The following is a 20,772-nucleotide window of genomic DNA, read 5'->3' on the forward strand; positions in this document are numbered from 1 at the left end:
GAAAACGCTGTTTGAAGTAGTCTTCTTGGCCAGCTACACTCCATTTTATTAGAGCATATCATCAAACTGCCTACTGCAAGCAGAAATACGGTGTACCTTGCTTTGCAGAGAGAAATACGAAACTTTTTTCGTTAGCACCCTCTAGGGGTCCCTCATAGTGCCGCTAGCCATCGTCTCGTAGAAGTAGGAGTCCAATGGATTGATCTAAAGTACTGTACTAAAAACCAAGTACTTTCTGTCCATTCTGTACAAGTGAAAGCCATTAGATTATCCGGGAACTTTACCGTATATGCCGCTTTGAGAACACGTGATTTCGTCGAGCTGGGGATTCCCCGTTAGCTAATTAGTGTGATTTTTGCGCGTAACCTTAAAAATGCTAGTTTTGAATTGCTTTCGATGGCGAAAACGACACAGCTAGACTCAAGGCGTCTACCGGAGAGGGTATCATGTGCTCTGTCACCACCTTTGCGTATACAGCACACTATTCATCATTCCTCCTACTCTGACTAGGTCGCCCAGTTTCCACTGCTGAAAAGCATCCCCATACTGTAACATATGCTTCAGAGTAGAAGCTAGGCATTCTTGTTTGTAACGTTCGTTACCTTTACGTCTAACCCAAACCCTTCCCTTGGTTGAAAATAGTTGAAAAGTTGATTCATCACTTTACAGTATTCTACCCCATTCTGTCATTCCCCATTTGGAGTGCTCTCTGGCATGCTTCAATCGTTCCTTTCTATCCTTTTCGCCTAGCTATCTTTGCTACACAACCGCGAAAACTCGATTTCAGCAAACGACTCGACTACGTACTCTAGGGAACTTCACTGGACATGGTTCTGTCTAGGTCGCGTGACGTTGCGCACCAGTTTCTCATTGAAAGAATGACCAAATTTGGTCATCCCTCTTCGTTGTCTTTTAAGGCCTCCAAACTCTCCGGCAGTCATGACAACACCCCGTTTCCTTGTACCTCCGGAGTGGTGTTCGTTTGGGCAGAGCCGTCTAGACGGCTCTGTAAAATCCTAGAGACGATATGTGCCTACTGTTCACTGTTGGAGGACGATTGAATTGAATCGGCGCTACACGGTTCTGGGAGGTCGAAATAAACGGTGTGTACTAGACGGCTCTGGGTGCGTCCTGTCCCTAGCCACTATAGCGCTAGATGTAGCCTGGAGGTCCGTCGTCTGCCACAACGCTTCCACCACCTTCTCATTGTCATTCGTGGGTCCTGTCTAGCCGAGCGACACTGGCTTCTCTGCTGAGACAGTTGCTGCTTTTACCGCCATCTTGCAAATAAGACCCGTACACGTCAAAGTCCCGTCTGTGGTCAATTATAGCGAACATTTCTCTAACCAGTCATTGTACACTCTAGTGTTACTTCAGGAGTATTCACCTGTCAAGTTGTTCATTTTTACTTTTGTTTAAAGAACCAAACGTACAGCCGTATAGCTCATCCCCAAACGGAAAGTTTTTCCAAATTTGTGAAATGTCCATAAATACGGGCGGCCAATTAGCCTGTACAAAGTAATACTGCTATTCAGACATATTCTTACAGCAGAGACCGAGACAGATCCCTTACTACACTAGAATAATACGGGAACTGTATACACTACGATCACAGTACAATTAACATCTGTCTAGCTAGAGGTTCTCCTAAAATAGAATTAAGATCCAACAGCAACACGTCAAAATCGAGTTTCGCACAGCTCAGCTAATACAACAATGTCACACACCAGTTATCCACTTACAACCGCAGTAAAACACCAGCAGAACAATTAGAGTATGCGTGCATGTCATTTTCTACAGTCAAATATTATAAGTTTTAGCCACGGAAGGAAGATTTCCCTCGATTTTTCGCAAAGCATAAAGCTTTTTCCCCATGTGATCCATCAGAGTTAGATCTCGTTTAGTATTGGCAAGGCGCTCACATAATTTGAAGTCTTCTACCGCTTTGTAGATGTCTTCCTCACAGACTGACCTGATCTGAATAGTGGCCGTGCCTCGTCCGGTTTGTAATCGTCTAACCTTTACAATGACAAAACAATTTGCAGTGTAAAGTACATATGCATACGCACGCACGCACCTATACGCATGCACGCACCTATACTCATGCACACGCGCGCGCGCGCGCACACACACACACATACACACACACACACACACACACACACACACACACACACACACACCATGCCATGCATGTGTACAGCTGCCAGTTTATCTGGTCACACCGCCCTTATCGAAGAGGGGAGCTAGAAAGCTTGCTTTCCCTCGCTTGTGTAGACGAACAGTAGAGAACAGTAGTGACGTTTCAAGTATTGAGGCCAACGAAACCGTCGATTGCAGTCATTACTGTGGAAAGAGCTCCTGTCGACAGTTATGCGGTGCCCACGATGACAGTTGTGGCGTCTAACCCAAGTCTGGACTTAAAGCAGCGCAAACATTGTCCATAGCGAAATAAGCAGCAAGCCATGTTAGTCTAAGGTGGATGATTAGTTGAGGTGTCTAGATTAGATGGGGGGGGGGGGGGGGCTGGATCTGGTTGCGGCTGATCAACTGGTACACACTTAAGTGCACAGCTAAACCTCCTGCACTCTTAAGTTAAACCATCTCTGACACACACACACACACACACACACACACACACACACACACACACACACACACACACACGCACGCACGCACGCACGCATGCACGCACGCAACAGGCGAGACGCACATGAGGAGTATACGTCTCAAGTACTGTCGCTTACGGTAAAGCATGAAGAAGACAGTTCCTCTTTGACGCGTACAAGCCGCTGTTCAAACGTGCGTTCCGCCAATGGATTTCTGATAATAACGTCTGACACTGTACTGCTAGTGAGCTGTTGGTCCAGCTGAACATGAACGTGCAGTTTAATCAAATTTATGATTTCAGCGTTGTCGCTTTCAGACTGAAACAACAAATACACGCGAAAGTTATATGCTTTTGTTGTTGTCTTTATATCATCACGCGACTTACTCGAATTCTAGCGCATTTCCCGCCCGAGGATTCTGCTATTGCACTGAAGGCTTGCGCAGCAAACCGATCGTTTCGGCACAAGACTGTGTAGATGTTGATCTTCTTAGAGCGACATTGTTCTGCTAAAATGAGCCAATCATGACCTCTTGGGCAACCTAATCAATAAGAATTAAATTAATCGACTGCAAGACCACGAACACCCACATCAATCCTACACTCCTCACACTAATTTGAGTGATCATGAAAAGTAATGGCCAACAATTTGAGTAGTCATACAACTCATACAAGTCACTTAATTAAATTATGGTTGAGAGGCGTTATCAAGATAAATTACCGAGAGTCTGAGGGATTTCCGAGAGTAATCAGCCAAGACTAATTATTGACGGCAAACCCCAAAGACTCGAGGATATTTATCGTGATAACGCCGAACCAGCCATAGTTTGAGTAATATTTAATTAATTAATAAATGGTGTGGGCTATTACATCAATTTGTTTAAAAATAAATTGCAACGTTTCATTTTTTGTGCCGTCTAAAGTCCTAAAGTTTGTGTGTATAAAAACGTTCCTGTAGCAAGCCATAGTATTGATTCGTAGTTATTATGAACTAACCCTTCCAAAAATTGTCTCCAATTTTCACACACAGCATTCCATGTGGAGGAGCGTCTCCTATCAACACGGCCATTCGAACAGCGTGAGGCCTCTGAGTTTCATCCCAGTTGAGATCGACGACTTCTTTTAGCGCGTCTGCAACGGCTTCTGGAATGTCACCACCTCCTGTAGAAGACAACACGAGTAGTATAGAGTGCCGGTTCTGGACCACTTATGTAAGGCTTCTAGGAAGCCAATACTACTTGCATGCCCCACGTCTGTAAGACTTCCAAGTCAATACTGCTTGCACTAGTGGTCCAGCTTTCCCCCGTCTATTTACTTGGTCCACCCCCTATCTCCCACCCGTGAGTCTAACGTATGTACATTACTTGTCTGTCTGGTATCTTCCCTCGTCGAGGGCGCGCACCCCCACTTGGCGCCCGAGACGCGGAAGCTCGTGTTGAACTTCCTATTAGACACATGTGACCTATAGTATATAGCACAGCAATAATATCTTTGAGAATTCTTACAGCTTTGTTCAAGCGGTGCGTTATCATAGTGAATCTCTCGCCACTCTTCCTACGTATTTTCGACGACGGTTAGGAGTCTACTGGTTGGGTGGTCGAATGCATCCCAGTGGGAAAGATTTCATTACAGACCAGTATACCCTTTCTCCTAATCAAGTCATGACCATGGTTGCAACTTGCGGCCATATCGTTATGGTGCACCTGGCTCGACAACTCGGCGCCACTCACGTTTAAGAGACTATAAACATGGCTGCATACAGAGGTCACGCGCACATCATGCGATTGTGTCATCACCATGACAAGGTCGAGATCGACGAAGTCATAGTATGGGCTGTAGAAGGTGGTCACGAGGAAGTCGTCCGTTTATGTTCGAGAATTGGGAGCCACCCATCTCGACACGGCTATGTTATGGGCCGCAAGCGGCGCTCAAGAAAACATCATGCACCTGTGTCGTAATTGGGGTGTCGCCAATTTCGATCAATCCATGGCCTGGGCAGCAAACGCTGGGCATGAAAATATAGTACGACTATGTCACAAATGGGGAGCCACTGACGTCGACAAGGCTATGGTATGTGCTGCATACAAGATACAGACAGCCAAGTCTTTACCCTTGGTCGCCAACTCTTTCCCTTGCTAACAGCTAAATCTTTACCCTTGGTCGCCAACTCTTTCTCTTGCTGATCGCCAAGTCTTTATCCTTGGACACTAGATTTTGCCCGAGCTCACAGCCTTTTTGGCCCCTATGTTTAGTAAAGACTGCCCTTGTCCACTATACACTTGAATCCCTTTGACACGAGACCTTTGGCAGCATTCCACAGATTACCCAAGAAAGAATCTTCTTACGATATATATATATATATATATATATATATATATATATATATATATATATATATATATATATACAGGTTACATAGTTTTGAGATGGAGTAAGAAAGTCGTTCTCTCTCCATTGAAGTCTATGGGTCTTCCATCCTGATCGGTGACACGCATGGTGATGCTGGGGATGGACTCTGTTTTGCTCATGCGAATGTAGGTCAACTGATTCGGTCTGATAGAGAGTAGTGATCCTGGTGGTTTGTCGGGAGAGAAGCTGTAGATGACATCGCTGGTGCTACCGTTCAAGTAGCCACTGTAGATGATATGAGAGAGCATCGTATCAACGCCGAGTGGATACTGGTGATGTTGACTTGTCTTTGGCTATCGTACACTTTACCATCTTCCAAGCGCTTTGCATCAAATCCCAATACACCTCTCAATCCGTTTTGAGTGTGAAATCAATTTTGTAGTCATCAGCGAGGACTATTCGCGATTCAGAGGTATTGTAATTGGATTGTACGGTAATACCATCTTCATCGTCATCTTTCTTTCTTAGTAACCGTTTGATTTCTATGTTCAAGTCGGTGATGTTGTAAGCACCCGGTGGTACAATGATGTACCCAAACTCTGACCCACTTTTTACCGTTGCAGTATCTGAGCCAACTGTTGTCCGTCGTGATATTATAGCACGAGTACCACATGTCGCTGGAGATTGTAACAGTAACTAATTATTGTGGTAGATAAAACTTATCAAATTCACAACGATACAGCTCTGGTTTATGTTCGCCGGTCTTGTCGAGAAGCATGAATGAGTGGGTTTGCGTGTTGCCTTCCTACAGATATCGGCAAACTCTTACTTACCGATGGCGTTGCTGTGATCATCCGCTAAATGTCGAATATCTTTGTTTTCCAGTCCGTGGAACAAAGAGAAGGCTTTGGTACTTCGACGCATATATTTAGGGACGTCGTAGTAGCTCTGGGTGAGATAGATACAATTGCAGTTGCGGTTTCTGGACAGGGAAAAGTATTCCTCGATGGGTTTCATGTGTCTGCTGTCTATTTTGATATCGTCAAACACAACCATCGTATCACCTCTTCCGGTTCGAGTATTTAGAACTTTAGATCCACCCCCTCGGTCTCAAGAAAGTTGTAAAATTCTTGTAGCAGTCGATATTTTTGTTGGTCGGGATTGATGGTGTAGACGATCAACTCATTGGGATTCGTCCACCTCGTCAACATGTTACACAACAATGTTGTCTTTCTACATCCTGTTGGACCCACCATGAGGTAATGACAATCGAGAAGTAGAAATGCCAATCATATTTCGACTCGCCTCGTCGCCTAGTGTCATCAAAATCGATGAGATCCAATTTATGTAGGCTACGTATAGATTACATAAAATGTCGATAACAAGTTTGGAACAAGCAGGGAAGTCGACGACTTGCTGCAACTCATCCAGGATGTCAAATTGTTGAGAACAAATCTGGTGTCGAGAGAATTGGTACAAAATTCTGATCAGATAAAGGAACACCAAAGAACCATCAAAACCTTGGACAACGTCACGTGTGGGATTAACACCGATGTAAAGAACGTGGTTGATCAGCAGAATGCACTCGTTACCAAGGTGGATGGTATTCAAACCCAAGTGGATGGGATTGAAGCTAAGGTGGCTGGGGTTGAAACAAAGGTGGACGAGTTTACTCCAGCAGTCAACTTATTAGTTCAAAGAACTACTAGCAACACTCAATCGCTTCTAGTTTTTGGCAACCAGCTAAAAGATATTCGAAAAAACTTGAATAAGTTGAAAAAGGTGTAAAATATGTAACCCTAGTATGTAGAGATGCTTCCAGCGATCTATTTCAATCACATCGATGACGATCTGTCAGAGAGTGACATCTGTATGCTCACCCAGCTGTACCTCACCTACCACCGCCGATGTTGGTGTTATAAAAAATTGTTTAGATCCTTCAAACGCAAAGTCTTGGCGCTTCACGTGACTTCCGCCGGATTGGGAGCCGTGTGTGCCACCCTGGGTGTCTTCGTGAATCCTATCGCACTCAGTGTGGCCGGGTTGGGTGCGGTTCTGCACGCGGTGACCATGAAAAAGAATTATCCCAAGGTGGAGATCTGTCGATTTGCCTACACCAGCTACCAGAAAGAGTTAAACACGTTGAAAGGATGTCTTCGAGGAAAAGAGTTCCACAAGAATATTCTGCTCTTTGAACTCAACCGATTGGACGACTTCGTCACCGATATGTGCCCTCCGATTCCGGACAAGCTAAGTAGAAAATACAATAAAAAGTTCAAAGTCGACTTTCCAGAACCTTGTTCGGATGTGGCACCACCATCCGTTGTGCGTGAGACTTTACTATATGTTCTTATATAAACCCATATATACCAGTCATTGATAATGAGGTACAGCTCATTTCACCGTATACGAAGATGTGCGACCTTTGGTCTGGAGGCTAGCCGCTTGGGTGATGGAAGACTTCCTTCGGTCGTGGCAGATAGATGTTGGTGGCTGTAGTAATCTAGAATTGTTTCTAGGATGTATTCCAGGTACACGATAAACTCGCCAATGAGTTGTCCGAATTGAAAGCGTTGTCTTTCAAACTCACGGTCAACCTACAACAGTGAATCGACGACGATATGATTCATCTGTCGCTAGTCAGACGCATGATCGCCTTCCGATGTTACCGATCTCGAGGAGACTCTACATACTATTTCCCTCAACTCCAACACCATATTTTGAAATGGTTGCGTAGAGGACGGGTCGTCGAGGATATCAAACGTCTTTAGCTTGATATCGGTTAGACTATACTTGAATGCCCATCGGCTAGAGTGTGGATCCCATCACTACAAATATACCGTTTGGTATCTAGTGGAGATAGAGACATCTTGTGCTGATGAACTCCGTAGATATGATAACTCACGCTTCGCAGCATGTTCATACCATGGTGGAATGCCTTACCAGACAGTGCTTCCTTGCATTACTTGTGTCGTAACTGCTTCTCTTCACCACACACTTTTCACTCCTTGGTTTTCTTGATCGAGGTGGTCTGGGTTTCCATCGAGTACATCTTCGGTCGAAGTCCTATATATTCGACTATGGGAACTCCCGCACATTCATCTTTCATTTTCCCCAACACCTTATTTTTTACGTCGTGCAGTGGATGATCTTTGGGATAGTCGTTTGTATCGTAAAGGTTGGCGTGTGTGGCCATGTCAGCGTAAACGTCTTTGGTCTGGATCCTAAGTAGCAGACTGTCTGTGTCTGTGTACAACAACTCGCATCGATCTCCGTACTCCTTCTTCAGCTGATTGTAGTAGAAGTCGTACATGAACTGTTTCGAGAGCTCAAGAACACTCACACCCACGTAGACGGGTCTGTTTCACACGTGGAGCTACAGTGGGCTTCACACGTGGAGCGGTGGTGGGTTTCACACGTGGAGATGGAGTGAGCTTTACACGTGGAGTGGTTACAACCACGGTAGAGCTGTCTCCTCTGTGAAGGGAATAGCATTGATATACGTTTCCGAGGATATATGCCTTTGGTGAAAGAAACTTGCCAGCTTTGAAATAACACGATCCATCGCTGTGCTATATTATAGAATAGTTATTTCTCTAATAGGGCGCAATTTCTTGACACTTCACGAGACTGTCACACAAACGTGCTTTTAAATCTAGGTTATATTATTGCCTAATAGGGCACAATTTGTTAGAGGTCCTGACAAAGACTATCACACAAACGTGCTTAGAGCGCACACTTCTATCACCAGGGATAATATCTGCCCGGTGCACTGCTTTTATAGTTGACCCGTGCACGTGATAAGCAGGTGGGGAATTCCCCATGACCGGATTACGGATGTGCGCCCTATTAGACAAATGACTTCCATAGATATAGACTGTATCAGTGTGCTATATACTATAGATCGCATGTGTCTAGTAGGACGTTCAACACGAGCTTCCGAGTCTCGAGCGCCGAGTGGGGGTGCGCGCCCTCGACGAGGGAAGATACCAGACAGACAAGATATATACATACGTTAGACCCACGGATGGGAGATAGGGTGGACCAAGCAAGTGGATGGGGAAAAAGCTGGACCACTCGTGCAAGCAGTATTGACTTCCTAGAAGCCTTACAGAGGTGGTCCAGAACCGGCACTCTATATACTACTAACACGCAGAAAACAGTCTCACAACAGACGTATACGAGAATAATAATAAGTTAAGGTATGCAAAACCACGAAACTCAGCATGAATGCAAACGGTCATATCACTACATGCGGAAGTGCTAATGTGACGACCAGTAAATTGACTAAGCGTGGTGAAAAACAAACTTGCTCGCATGCGCATTCGAAGCAATAATTTTTCATGCACTCTACTAGCACAATGAATGTGCAGACCCGTATAGCATCTACGCAAAACGCTGGCATGAGGCAAACATTAATTTAAGCAAGAGAGATCTTTTTATAAGTCTAGACTCTAAGATAGAAGGCAAATCGTTGCACCTGTATACATTCTCTGCAAATGTTGAGCGTTTGCTAACCTCTGGCTGTAAGACTGTTGACAGCTGCCTTGACAGAAGAAATATCTGAAGTCAACGGCCAAACCCTAGTCACGTAGGTAGTGTCCTAGCAAGAGAAGATCAACACAAATAGATAAATAACTCTTAGGTAAGACTAATTTGTTTGGGCACCTCCGGTGGATGATCTCTGAACGCAACAACGGCTAATCTTAATTCCCTGCAAAGACTTTCATTATTGACAGAATCTATGAGATCTTGCATCAGCTTTTGAGCAGTCTTGATTTCGGGTGCTGTTCATCAATTAAGTTAATTAGTTAAGTCTATAGAGCAACCACCGAGTGACCACTAAATGTATGTTTAGACATAACAAGACCACTCCATAATAGACATAACACACACACACACACACACACACACACACACACACACACACACACACACACACACACACACAGACACACACACACACACAGACACACAGACAGACACACACAGACACACACACACACACACACACACACACACACACACACACACACACACACACAAACCACACCACACCACACCCGACACCCAGACACACCCAGACACACCCAGACACAGACAGACACAGACACAGACACAGACACAGACAGACAGACAGACAGACAGACAGACAGACAGACAGACAGACAGACACACACAAACACACTTGAAGTACAAACGGAAGAGGCACTAGATCAAAACTAACTGCAACATAGCTTGACCATACTAACACTACAGCACACAAAACTTTGTATTTGATAGTTAAACAATAACTGTAGTTACCCATGCTTGAAGTAGTGTCACAAACAATAGCAATGTCAACTTGACCGATTCCTTCGTTTTTTGCAAACTGGATTTTCTCATCAGCATAATTTGCAGGCTTAAAGTTTGTGGTACTGTTAACACAGAGGTATAAGTGCACTCGTTAGAAATTTCTGCCTGTTTGTGTGACCTGATAATAGGTGGTGCAGGAGCAAAGAATGGTTGCAAAGGAATAACATAAGGACTTCCATGAACTGATTCTCTCGCAATTGAAATGTGAAACTGGTGTGATCCAGGATTCGACAATTCGAAGGCAACAGAATACGTTCCATCTCTGTTATCTCTTATCATCAAACGTTTGTCGTTTTGTTGCGGTTGACCAGTAGTGGCTGTGATGCTTGCCTGCATAACGGTAAGAATGAGCCGGATGCTGCACTTAGAAATTGGATAGCCACCACTTCAATTATTTTCATTTCATAATTCAAGTAATTAGTTAATAAGATAATTAGCAGTAATGTTAGCACGACGATTTCATTATACACCACAATATTCAGGCACAACGCGTTTGGTTGTATATGAAATGCAAGAAGCATTGCCAGTCGCATTTACACTGCTGTGCTAAAAGTCCACAGATAGTTAAAGAAAGCTGCCATCTTAGTTCCAATTCCAAAAATTAAATGTTTCGTTGTTAATACTACTGTAACAGCAATGTTTTGTGTACGTTGTCATAAATGCTTTATAACAAATGTACAGTCAGTATCTGAACTCTACACACGTATCGTAATACTTGCAACATTTTCAACTTCTAATACAATAAATCAACATTTATTTAAGTGGTAAATTAACTGTTACCTTGGTGTGAGCTAAAATGATTCGAATGACCAACGGGGCTCCTCCAGAAATTTGCATTTTTCGGTTCTCGTCACAAGTAAACACGCTGAAGCTGTACCTTGTATCCACATACCCTCCTTTCAAACCTGGTCCATCGGCAAAGCACTTTGAAGGACACGTTGGACCTGAAATATGAAACAGTTGGAACATGTGTCAGAGACGTCAAATCCCCTAATTCTACAGCACCATGCACGTATAGAGTAATGTTTACCTGGTGGTACAGCAAGCTCGTCTTTTGATGCTTCTGTAAAGTCAAGCACTTCTACCTCTTCTCTTGTTAGATGCTTTAGAGGATGGCCACTCTTTCGAGACAAGCCTAGAGCAGTGCTTCCTCGTGCATCACGTATATACATATCCGCACCTTAATTCATTGCCAAAAAGGTCAAATGCGTAAAGTAGTAACATCTACAATCATTTTTTACCCTCTTCAACAAGCAATTTGGCTAAATGAGGATTACTAACGACTGCGTAATGTAGAGGTGTCTTTCCTTCAATGTCAATAGCATTAACGACTACTCCGGCGTCCAACAACATTTTTGAAAGCTTTTCATAACCATTTTTTGAAGCGTAATGAAGCGCAGTCTGCAAACATGAATAGAATTCAACGACTTCTAAAGTTGCCAAAAACACAATTAAGATAGTTTGTTAATAATTGTATTTACCAATCCTCTGACATCCGAGACGTGAACGTCTGCTCCCTTGCGAAGAAGATTTTCCGACAAATTCACGAAGTTCCGATCAAGAGCAACTAAAAGTGGAGATTTTCCTTCGTTGTCTCGTACATTCACATTTGCTTCAGCTTCATCAATGAGTAGGTTAACCCCTAGTGTGTTGTCCATCGAAGTTGCCACATGTAATGGTGTCCTGCCTGCCTTATCTTTGGCATCCACTTCAGAACCTCTGGAAACCAGTCTGCGTGCTGCTTCCTGTCTACATGGGTCAGTAGCTATTAAACACAACAACTGTTATGGTCAAATGCAGTGCTGTGTTAATGCAAGTGCTTCTGCAATGTTACCAGCTGCATGAAGAGGTGTGCGTCCCATTTCATTCTTATGACAAGGATCTGCTCCTAGATTGACTAACATGTCAACACTTTCACCAGTAAAACAACAGCTCAGTGACGGGTCGCCATCATCGTTTACGGCTGTGACTGTTTCAGGAGCTCTTTGTGCAATAGCAACAATACAAGAAATAGAATCTTCTGTCGCTGCTACCTACACCAGCATTAGATATCAATATCAATGCTAGGTATTCTGTGTGAAACATTGATTTTGTGTGTATTTTTCTCTCCCTCTCCTCATCCCTCTCCCTCTCCCTCTTCCTCTTTTCCTCTCTCTCTCCCTCTCCCTTTTCCTCTCCCTCTCTACCTTATCTCCCTCAACTCTCTCCTCTGGGTGTGTGTGTGCGTGCGTGCGTGCGTGCGTCACAGGGAATCCGTCAAAAACCCTGTAAGATTTATAGGTGTTTTGTGAGGTTTTATAGGGCGTGCCTACCTAAAACCACAAAACTTGAACATCCACACCTCTTGAACCACGCCTTCTTCCGTACATTTCGGTTGCGAGAAGCGCTGCCAGAATTTGCAGCTTACATCATGACCCTCTCCATCTGTAGACTCATCTACAACAGAGAGACAGGCAGATGGAATGCTCTCAACTCAACTCCAGAACGAGTTCGTATTGCAGTCCATTGCCCACCATAACCCTTCAAACCCTGAAACAGCCCAGACCCCTTGCATAACCCTAGCAAACCCTTTATAATTGCGAAGTTACCAGAATATATAATTGTGGGACAATCGACGCAGTCATTACTGATCTAGGACTTGGTGAAGATCGTACAAAGATGGCAGCACAACAATTAGTGCAAGTTAGCTATAGCAATTCGTCAATCTTGTATACAGATGCTATTCTTGAGAATGTTTCTCAAGAAATTTCTTACAGCCCTGACTTCGTGAACAGCGCGAATTAACTTGGGCTACAGCTTATTGGTCTTACTACAAATTCTGAGAGAGAAATCAACTACCGCACTGTCGGAACGGAGGACGCGAGCAAAAGGTATTAGAATTCCGAGGTACATCACTACTTGTAAATAGGGTACTATTCAGTAAAACTCATTAGTTTTACACCCTAGAGAGGGATGCACTTTCCCTGTTTCTTTCTCTTTTTCTAAATTTTGAAAGACAAAATAGTTTGCAATGTTTTGTTGGCCAATTTACCAGCCTGGGTGCACTCGTGGTCCAAGATCACGCCTACCAAACAGGCTGCTAGTGATTACTTTCATACTTAGCAGGTAGTAGACTAGCAAATAGAATGATTTAGAGGCTAAACAACTAAAACCCAGAGCCTGACAAGATGTGACCGGTATTGCGACATCTGTAGTAGGATCAAGGAAGATCCCAAATGAACCAATCAGCATCGAGCTTGGAAATCGGTCGTGAACGAGAGCCTTACCTGTAGCCAATCACCATCACGGACTGTTCAACTAGCAAATACGCGGGCACTTGGACTCAACCCGCAGTTTAAGCTCAACGGTCTATCTGTTTTGGCGGTCATCTAGCGTCGGCGGCTGCAAGAGGATTACGCATCCTATACCTTCACCTGCAACAGCACAGTCCAGCGACAGGCAAAGACTTGTCCCTAATCCAAAAGGTATAGCACTTTGTCACATCAGCGCTCCAGTAGCTGCTGCATGGTCATTTACAATGGTCTTGCCTTATCTAGACTTCAACTACGAAATTACGCTGTTGTAGGGTCTTGGTTGAACGTCGTCTAACTGTCAGAAAGGTATATATACATATACATACATACATACATACACATACACACACATATATATATATATATATATATATATATATATATATATATATATATATATATATATATATATATATATATACACATATATATATATATATATATATATATATATATATATATATATATACATATATACATATATATATATATATATATATATATATATATATATATATATACATATATATATATATATATATACATATATACATATATATATATATATATATATATATATATATATATATATATATATATATATATATATATATATATATATATATATATATGTACTTTGATTGTCGCTAACATCTTTACATGCTTCACATTTCCTATTGGTATTGTACGTAGGTAAAAACATCGATGAAGAGGCCTAGCCCAAATCAAAGATGTCGAAAGCTTCTTCATGTTACAAATGCGCATGAGGCTGAGATTAAGGCTTTTGGAGAAGATTCGATAATACAAATACAGGTACCTCTTGTCTCTTGTCTGCGTTACTGCAGCTACAACAACTGCTTTCTAATAGTACAAACGATAAAATCTCCTGAGTGCTCAACCAAAGATCGCGCATGACGGTTCAACTGGAAGAAACCGCAGCTGCTGCTAGAGATTCATCACCTGAGCAAAAGAATCATCAGAAACCAAGTGAAAAAGAAGACTAGCAAACCGCGTAGCCTTTGATCGCCATAAGGACCTTAGTTTGTAGATATTTTTAATCACCTAGCTAAGCCTGCAGTGTAACGTACTGTGGTCTAGTAACTGAATAGTAATAAATGAACGATTCAAGTATACTCGTGACACATGCTACCTTGAAAACGCGCACTATGTCAAAGGCGGGATTTAAATAATTATTTAATATCTATTTAATTTAATTAATCAATTGACAACATGCTACAAATAGGTACACTTTGCCAACTTAATTCAAGGCGGGACTTGATCTAATTAAATTTTATATCTATCCTATTTAATTAATCGGATTAAGGAAATTTCCATACAAAATATATTGATATGCTATTTTCGACCAACAGTGGTAACAAAAACCCTTCAAAACCTTGGAAGGGGTTCTGTGGGATTTGGAACGGGCTTTGATAACCCCAGGGTAATTGTATCAGTAACCCTGCAGGGTTCTAGAAGGGTTTTCTTGTATAACCCCAAGAAACCCCCACCAACGTTTTCTGTCGGATTCCCTGTGCGTGTGTGCGTGCGTGCGTGCGTGTGGTGTGTTCGTGCGTGCGTGTGGTGTGTGCGTGCGTGTGATGTGTGTGTGTGTGTGTGTGTGTGTGTGTGTGTGCGTGCGTGTGATGTGTGTGTGTGTGTGTGTGTGTGTGTGTGTGTGTGTGTGTGTGTGTGTGTGTGTGTGTGTGTGTGTGTGTGTGTGTGTGTGTGTGTGTGTGTGTGTGTGTGTGTGTGTGTGTGTGAGTGCGCGCGCGCGCCATTACAACTCACGTCCATAGCAGATTCATCAAAATCACTTCTGAGAGTCAAATCAGCCCCCAGCTCCACAGCTGCTGTAATCATTTCTGGATTATCACAAGCAGCAGCAACAAACACAGCAGTCTCGCCTAAGCTGTTTGTTGCATTGATGTTAGCTGTAAAACAGTCATTAGCTATATGCAGTATGAGCACATGCACGCACAAACAGTAGGCTGCAGCCCACAGTCGCTCGTACAAGTACAAGTATCTATTTGCAACTGTTTGGACACTGACAATTATTACCGCGATACTGTGAGTTTAGAAACTCCATCACGTTTGTGCGGTTCTCCTCTGCTGCGTGATGTAATGGAGTAGCTTTACTTTCTGTTTGATCTTTCAACTCAGCATTAGAGCGATCATGAGACACTAAAGCTTGTAAAGCAGACAAATTTCCTCTTCTTGCAGCAACATGAACAGGAGCAACACCTTTCTAGAATGTCAAGATAAACGTCAAAATAGACATCGTAAACAAACGCTTTGACTTTCTAACCTTGTCAAACACTTTACTACTAGCACCATGCTGAAGAAGAAGCTGTACTGCATCAAAACCAGAAAATCTAGCTGCCGTATGCAAAGCAGTACAGCCATCATCATCTCTTTCATCGATATCGGTCGCATTTTTGATTATCGTTCTTGCCAAGTCAAGATTATTTCGCAAAATACTTTTCTAAAAAATTAGACAAAATGCGATTGATACATACAACAATAGATATAGAGTACATCATATATAGCGTCACTTGCAATGGTCTCAAACCAGTTGATTTATCTATCAATAGCTGCTTGTCCTTGACACTTCCACCAGTATTTCGACGCTCTAAACTCCTTGGTTCTTCATCAAGCCTGATAGACATGCAACATCAGAATAGAAACTCGTCAAAACAAAGTGTAATAATAGTATACAATACACTACATCGTACTTTTCTAAAATATAGTGTCTGTCTTTTCCATGATGACAATTCAAGCATGTCTCGATCTCTTTACCGGCTGAACTTCTTTTCACACTCCACTTCTTCTCTTTGAACTCCATACATTGACATTCCATTTCACGACAGCATTTCACTCTTTTAAATGGAAATCCAAATGTCTTGCATGCATTATTCATCTTTGAAGCAGCAACAAACTTTCCTCCTGCTACTCCTAACAATTCAACAATACATTAAGTTTAATCAAAATCATACCACACCATCTCACCAATAAACGCTCTGATAATGGACTCGGAGTCTTTGTCAAGTTGATAAGACTTTTTTCTGTATGCTGTCGCCCACATTTCCCAATCTACTTGATCTTCCTAGTCATATTAAAAGCAACAATCCGAGTAGTCCGTTCTCAGGTCCTCAAAAAATAATGGTAGTTTAGCTAGTCTAAAAACAATTTAACCTTTCTCTCTTCTGGTGAAACGGCTCAAAGTGAGCCCAAGGTCTTGAGTCAAGTGTTACCTAGAACTCAAAGACAAGACCCAGTCCAGGGCTGTTGTTACCACAGCAACAGAGCCAAACGTGGCTCCAGACAACTAGATATCCTTTGGCTACAAGAGGCTTCAAGACTTCAATCCTGTATATACCAATGGTCAGTTTTCTCCTGTTGCCAGACTCAGAGTGTAGGAGCACCAATGCCCTTGAGGCCAATGTATATATGTAGACTCCAAATTCCTTGATATTATGTCTCTCATTTTAATAGGTGTGTTCACACTATGGTTTGCCAGCCTGGGGTGCATTTCTTTTACCTCTTCTGCTCTTCTGGAAGAGGCCAGAAGAGTCACGCGACCTCTTCTGGTCGTTCCTTTTGCTTCTCTTCCCTTCTTCTAAAGTGTTAGAAGAGTCACGAGACCTCTTCTGGCTCTTCTGGCCGAAAGGCGGAAGAGGCAGAAGAGAAAAGGTCTCGTGACTTGTGAGACATGCGCATTAAAAACGCGCGTATCGATGGATCCGTACGAACGTCCTTTGCTTCCATTGCTTTGGAAACCAAGTGGTCTTCCAGCAATATCAAGTTCCACAACTACAGCTGCTGCTAGTGGGTGTTCTCCAAGGACCCCTTTGAGGCACCAGACACAGAGACAACGGTTGTAGAAGTCGCCTCTTCAAGTAGAGATCTAATTTCGTTAGTGAAAACCTTATTTTGCTAATTAATTTCACAACTAGAGTACACGTCTGGACGTGTAACCTATTAATGCGCATGCTCAGCTCTTCTAGGTCCTCTTCTGGTCATTTCTTTGGCTTGGCTCTTCTGATCAGACTGCGCATGATCGACCTCTTCTGTTCTCTTCTGACACCTCTATTCCAGAAGAGCAGAAGAGGCAAAAGAAATGCACCCCTGGTTTGAGCTTGTTATCATAATTGAGTTAGTGTTAAACGTTGCACCTGCCCCATGGAATGCTGGTTGCGCTGGGTTTGCAAACCATACTTTCAAAGGTAGGTTTGCACTGACTTGAGTCTGGTTTGGAGCTATCAAAACATTCCTAGCTGTTTAAAGCCTAGTAACCAGAGTAGCAGTCTGCCTACCGCATAGCTACGAGAGTAGCAGTGGAAATCATCGTCTTACTGTGGTGGATGCTGCTAGAAACAAGGCGTCAACAGCAAGAACCTCGAGCGTGCAAGATGACAGATGACGTCGTTTTCGTCCCTATCGCAGTGCTAGCACAGAGTACCGAACTGTTGTGTTGTTTGTCATGCGGAGTATTCTAACTCTGTTGTCAGACGCCATGTCTAGAGATTCCTGCTCAAACAATGGATCACAATAGCGTGCTAGGTTGACAAACCAGGTAATCAAACCCAGTCCAGTCTGAACATAGGTTTGTACTGTATGCCAATTTATTTCCTGGTATCACGCAAATCAAAACATAACACACCATGGTTTGCAAACCATAGTGTGAACACACCTAATGACAAGATATACATAATTAGTATCTAGATTGGCTAGTGGGTCATTTCTGTGCTGTGTGAACGCTGCTCAGTGTTAACCTAGGTCAATTACCCAGTAATCACATGTTCCATATGGTAGTGTTTACTCAGCTAGCCTAACCTAGGTTAACCTAGGGTCAGTGTGAAAGCACCCAAAGAAGAACAAGAGGCCAAAGGACACCTGCAGCGCTAGTAGGCAATTGTGTGATAATAGCACCTTTGTTAGAACTAATTGACACCTTTGACGTCTAGACATTTGTTTTCTTAATTACCTAAATGCTTACAGAGCTTTGCATATCAAAGGAAATAATAAGGAAGTAACTCAAATGTGATTTAGAGTCAACCAATCATCACTTGCAAAATACATCAGGTGACAAGCTAGCTTGTCACGTGACATAATGAGTTACTAGGCCTCCCTTTGCTTTTCGAAAAAACGTCACGTGATACAGTCTCGTTGCTATCCTCGCGCGGTCGGACCACAGAAAGCAAAGGGAGGCCTAAATTTTTTAGTGTCGAGGCTAACACACCATGGTTTGCAAACCATACGTATAGTGTTGACACACCTCTAATGCCACAACTTTGCTAGTCAGGATACAGAAACATCTCGCCTTACATGCATAGTCATACATGGAATAGCGAAAGTAAACAATTCCAGCACATATCATATTTGCTTACCTAGAGATATCATATTTGCTTACACATGCAACACATCGTCGTTCTGTCTACTATAAGTAAATGGGCTGCAATCATGCATTTTTAGGTACATACCTTGCTTCCAAATGAATCACACCAAAACTTCTTGGCTTCTGAATTTGTAATAATGCCTGCGATACTCACAGAGACACCATCTTGACTTTTCACTCGAAAATGTAAACTTCCCATGTCGTCTAGGCTCGTTTGCAGCCTTTCGAACAGCAAGTTATCAGGATTATGACTAGGGACTCTAGCCAGCTTGTTCAGCTTCTTTGTCGTTTTGGTCAGCAGATCTCGAAAGTTGTTGACGTGGTCATCAGGAAGTGCATTCGACGAAGAATCCCTAGCGATAGCATGTGCCTTCTTCTTCAAGTTTGAGACGATATCACGGAACTTTGGCGGTAACTTTCGAGCATCACAGGCTTCGACTCCTTTCCCCATGGATTTTAGCAAGTCATCGTACACGCCGCTGGATGCCATGCTATGTGTAATACAATTCCGTGAGTTACAGAGCTTATTTAAAACCGGTTTTACCGGTTTGTTAGCGAAGTCTACCGTATCGATCAGTGGATCGTCCGGCCATTTAATTTTCTGCATTTCAATTTTATGTTTTCATTCTTCGATTTCATGTTTTTATTTAATTTTTAAATTTTTTAAAATTTTTTATTTTTTATTTTTAATTTATAATTTTACTTGCATTCTCATTTAAATTTTTTTGTATTTATTAAATTTTAAATTTTAAATTTTATTTTTAAATTTTTATTATTTTTAGTTTGTAAAATGGTTTTTCATCTTTTGATGTCTGATTCTTGTGATCTTTAGATTTATTTTTAGAATTTGATTTTTAAGCATCTATGTGCTCAAAACTAGAAACTTTTCAACGTACAGTTCGCTTTCATATTCAATTTCTAACATGACTAGGAAATTGAAATGACCGAACACACTGGGTGCGTGACCATTTCGTCCATTCCATTTTCAATTCCCAGCAACAATTAGATATTGTATTAGAAATTGAAAATAGCCTAGAAGTTGCTTGCAATTTCAATATTCAATTCTATTAAAAATTAAAATTGATTGATCGACAGACTATAATTATTTGCGAATTAAAAGAACTATTAAAAACGGTGCGTGACCATTTCGTCCATTCCATTTTCAATTTCCGGCAACAATTGAATATTGAATTAGAAATTGAATTATAGCCTACACGTTGCTTGCAATTTTAATATTCAATTGTATTAAAAATTAAAAGTTGATTGATCGACGGACTATAATTATTTACGGATTAAAATGAATATTGAAAACATACTTAATTTTTAACCAATTTCCTTTTTCAATGCAATGGGATATTGAAATTGCAAGCACGTTAGTTCAATTTTTAATGTTAAATTTAATATTTAATTTAATTTAAAAATTTAATATTAAATTTTGAATTTGCGTGGCCAATTCGTCCATTCCATTTTTAATTTTTAAAACAAATTGAATATTGAATGTCAAATTAAAAATTGATGAGCGTTGCTTGCTCTTACAATATTCCATTACATTAAAAATAGAAATTGATTGAACACCAATTGTCATTCCAATATTCATTTACTTTGCAAATAGATTCAATCTTTCCATCTGTCCAATTTTCGTAAAATATTAAAATATAGCATCTGATGCAATTTTCTTTCTCCGTATTAAATGTAAATAGAAAGTTACTCGTAGTTGCTGGCGCAAGCCATATCTCATAAACGGCATAATGACACCACGCTGTCGCTCGTCC

General features: G+C 41.9%; 1 protein-coding gene across 2 annotated transcripts; it reads right to left on the minus strand.

Annotated features, from left to right (window-relative positions):
* Window positions 1–1,393: 1,393 nt before the first annotated feature.
* On the minus strand, window positions 1,394–19,496 carry LOC134190038 (uncharacterized). 2 transcript variants are annotated; one of them, XM_062658450.1, is made up of 20 exons: window positions 19,086–19,496; window positions 16,612–16,708; window positions 16,338–16,551; window positions 16,158–16,260; window positions 15,911–16,087; window positions 15,664–15,850; window positions 15,394–15,536; window positions 12,147–12,345; window positions 11,794–12,077; window positions 11,554–11,713; window positions 11,343–11,492; window positions 11,093–11,256; window positions 10,431–10,642; window positions 10,262–10,374; window positions 9,626–9,744; window positions 9,476–9,560; window positions 3,605–3,769; window positions 2,996–3,150; window positions 2,748–2,927; window positions 1,394–2,019 (listed from the first exon to the last, which is right to left on the minus strand). In XM_062658450.1, exons 1-20 carry the CDS (start codon window positions 19,488–19,490, stop codon window positions 1,801–1,803), a joined length of 3,531 nt encoding a protein of 1,176 aa, XP_062514434.1. In that variant the 5' UTR covers window positions 19,491–19,496; the 3' UTR covers window positions 1,394–1,800. The 2 variants fall into 2 exon arrangements, with proteins under 2 accessions (XP_062514434.1, XP_062514433.1); XM_062658449.1 differs by having other exon boundaries at window positions 16,338–16,557.
* Between the last annotated feature and the right edge of the window lie 1,276 nt (window positions 19,497–20,772).

Source organism: Corticium candelabrum, chromosome 14 (assembly GCF_963422355.1).
Source record: "Corticium candelabrum chromosome 14, ooCorCand1.1, whole genome shotgun sequence".
NCBI lineage: Eukaryota > Metazoa > Porifera > Homoscleromorpha > Homosclerophorida > Plakinidae > Corticium > Corticium candelabrum.

Coding starts and splice junctions, on each gene's coding strand:
- LOC134190038 (XM_062658449.1), bottom strand. CDS start 19,490: ATGGCATCCAGCGGCGTGTACGATGACTTGCTAAAATCCATGGGGAAA. Junction 12,346..15,393: donor TTGATGAATCTGCTATGGAC/GTGAGTTGTAAT, acceptor ATGCTGGTGTAG/GTAGCAGCGACAGAAGATTC. Junction 11,257..11,342: donor CGAGCTTGCTGTACCACCAG/GTAAACATTACT, acceptor TTCATATTTCAG/GTCCAACGTGTCCTTCAAAG.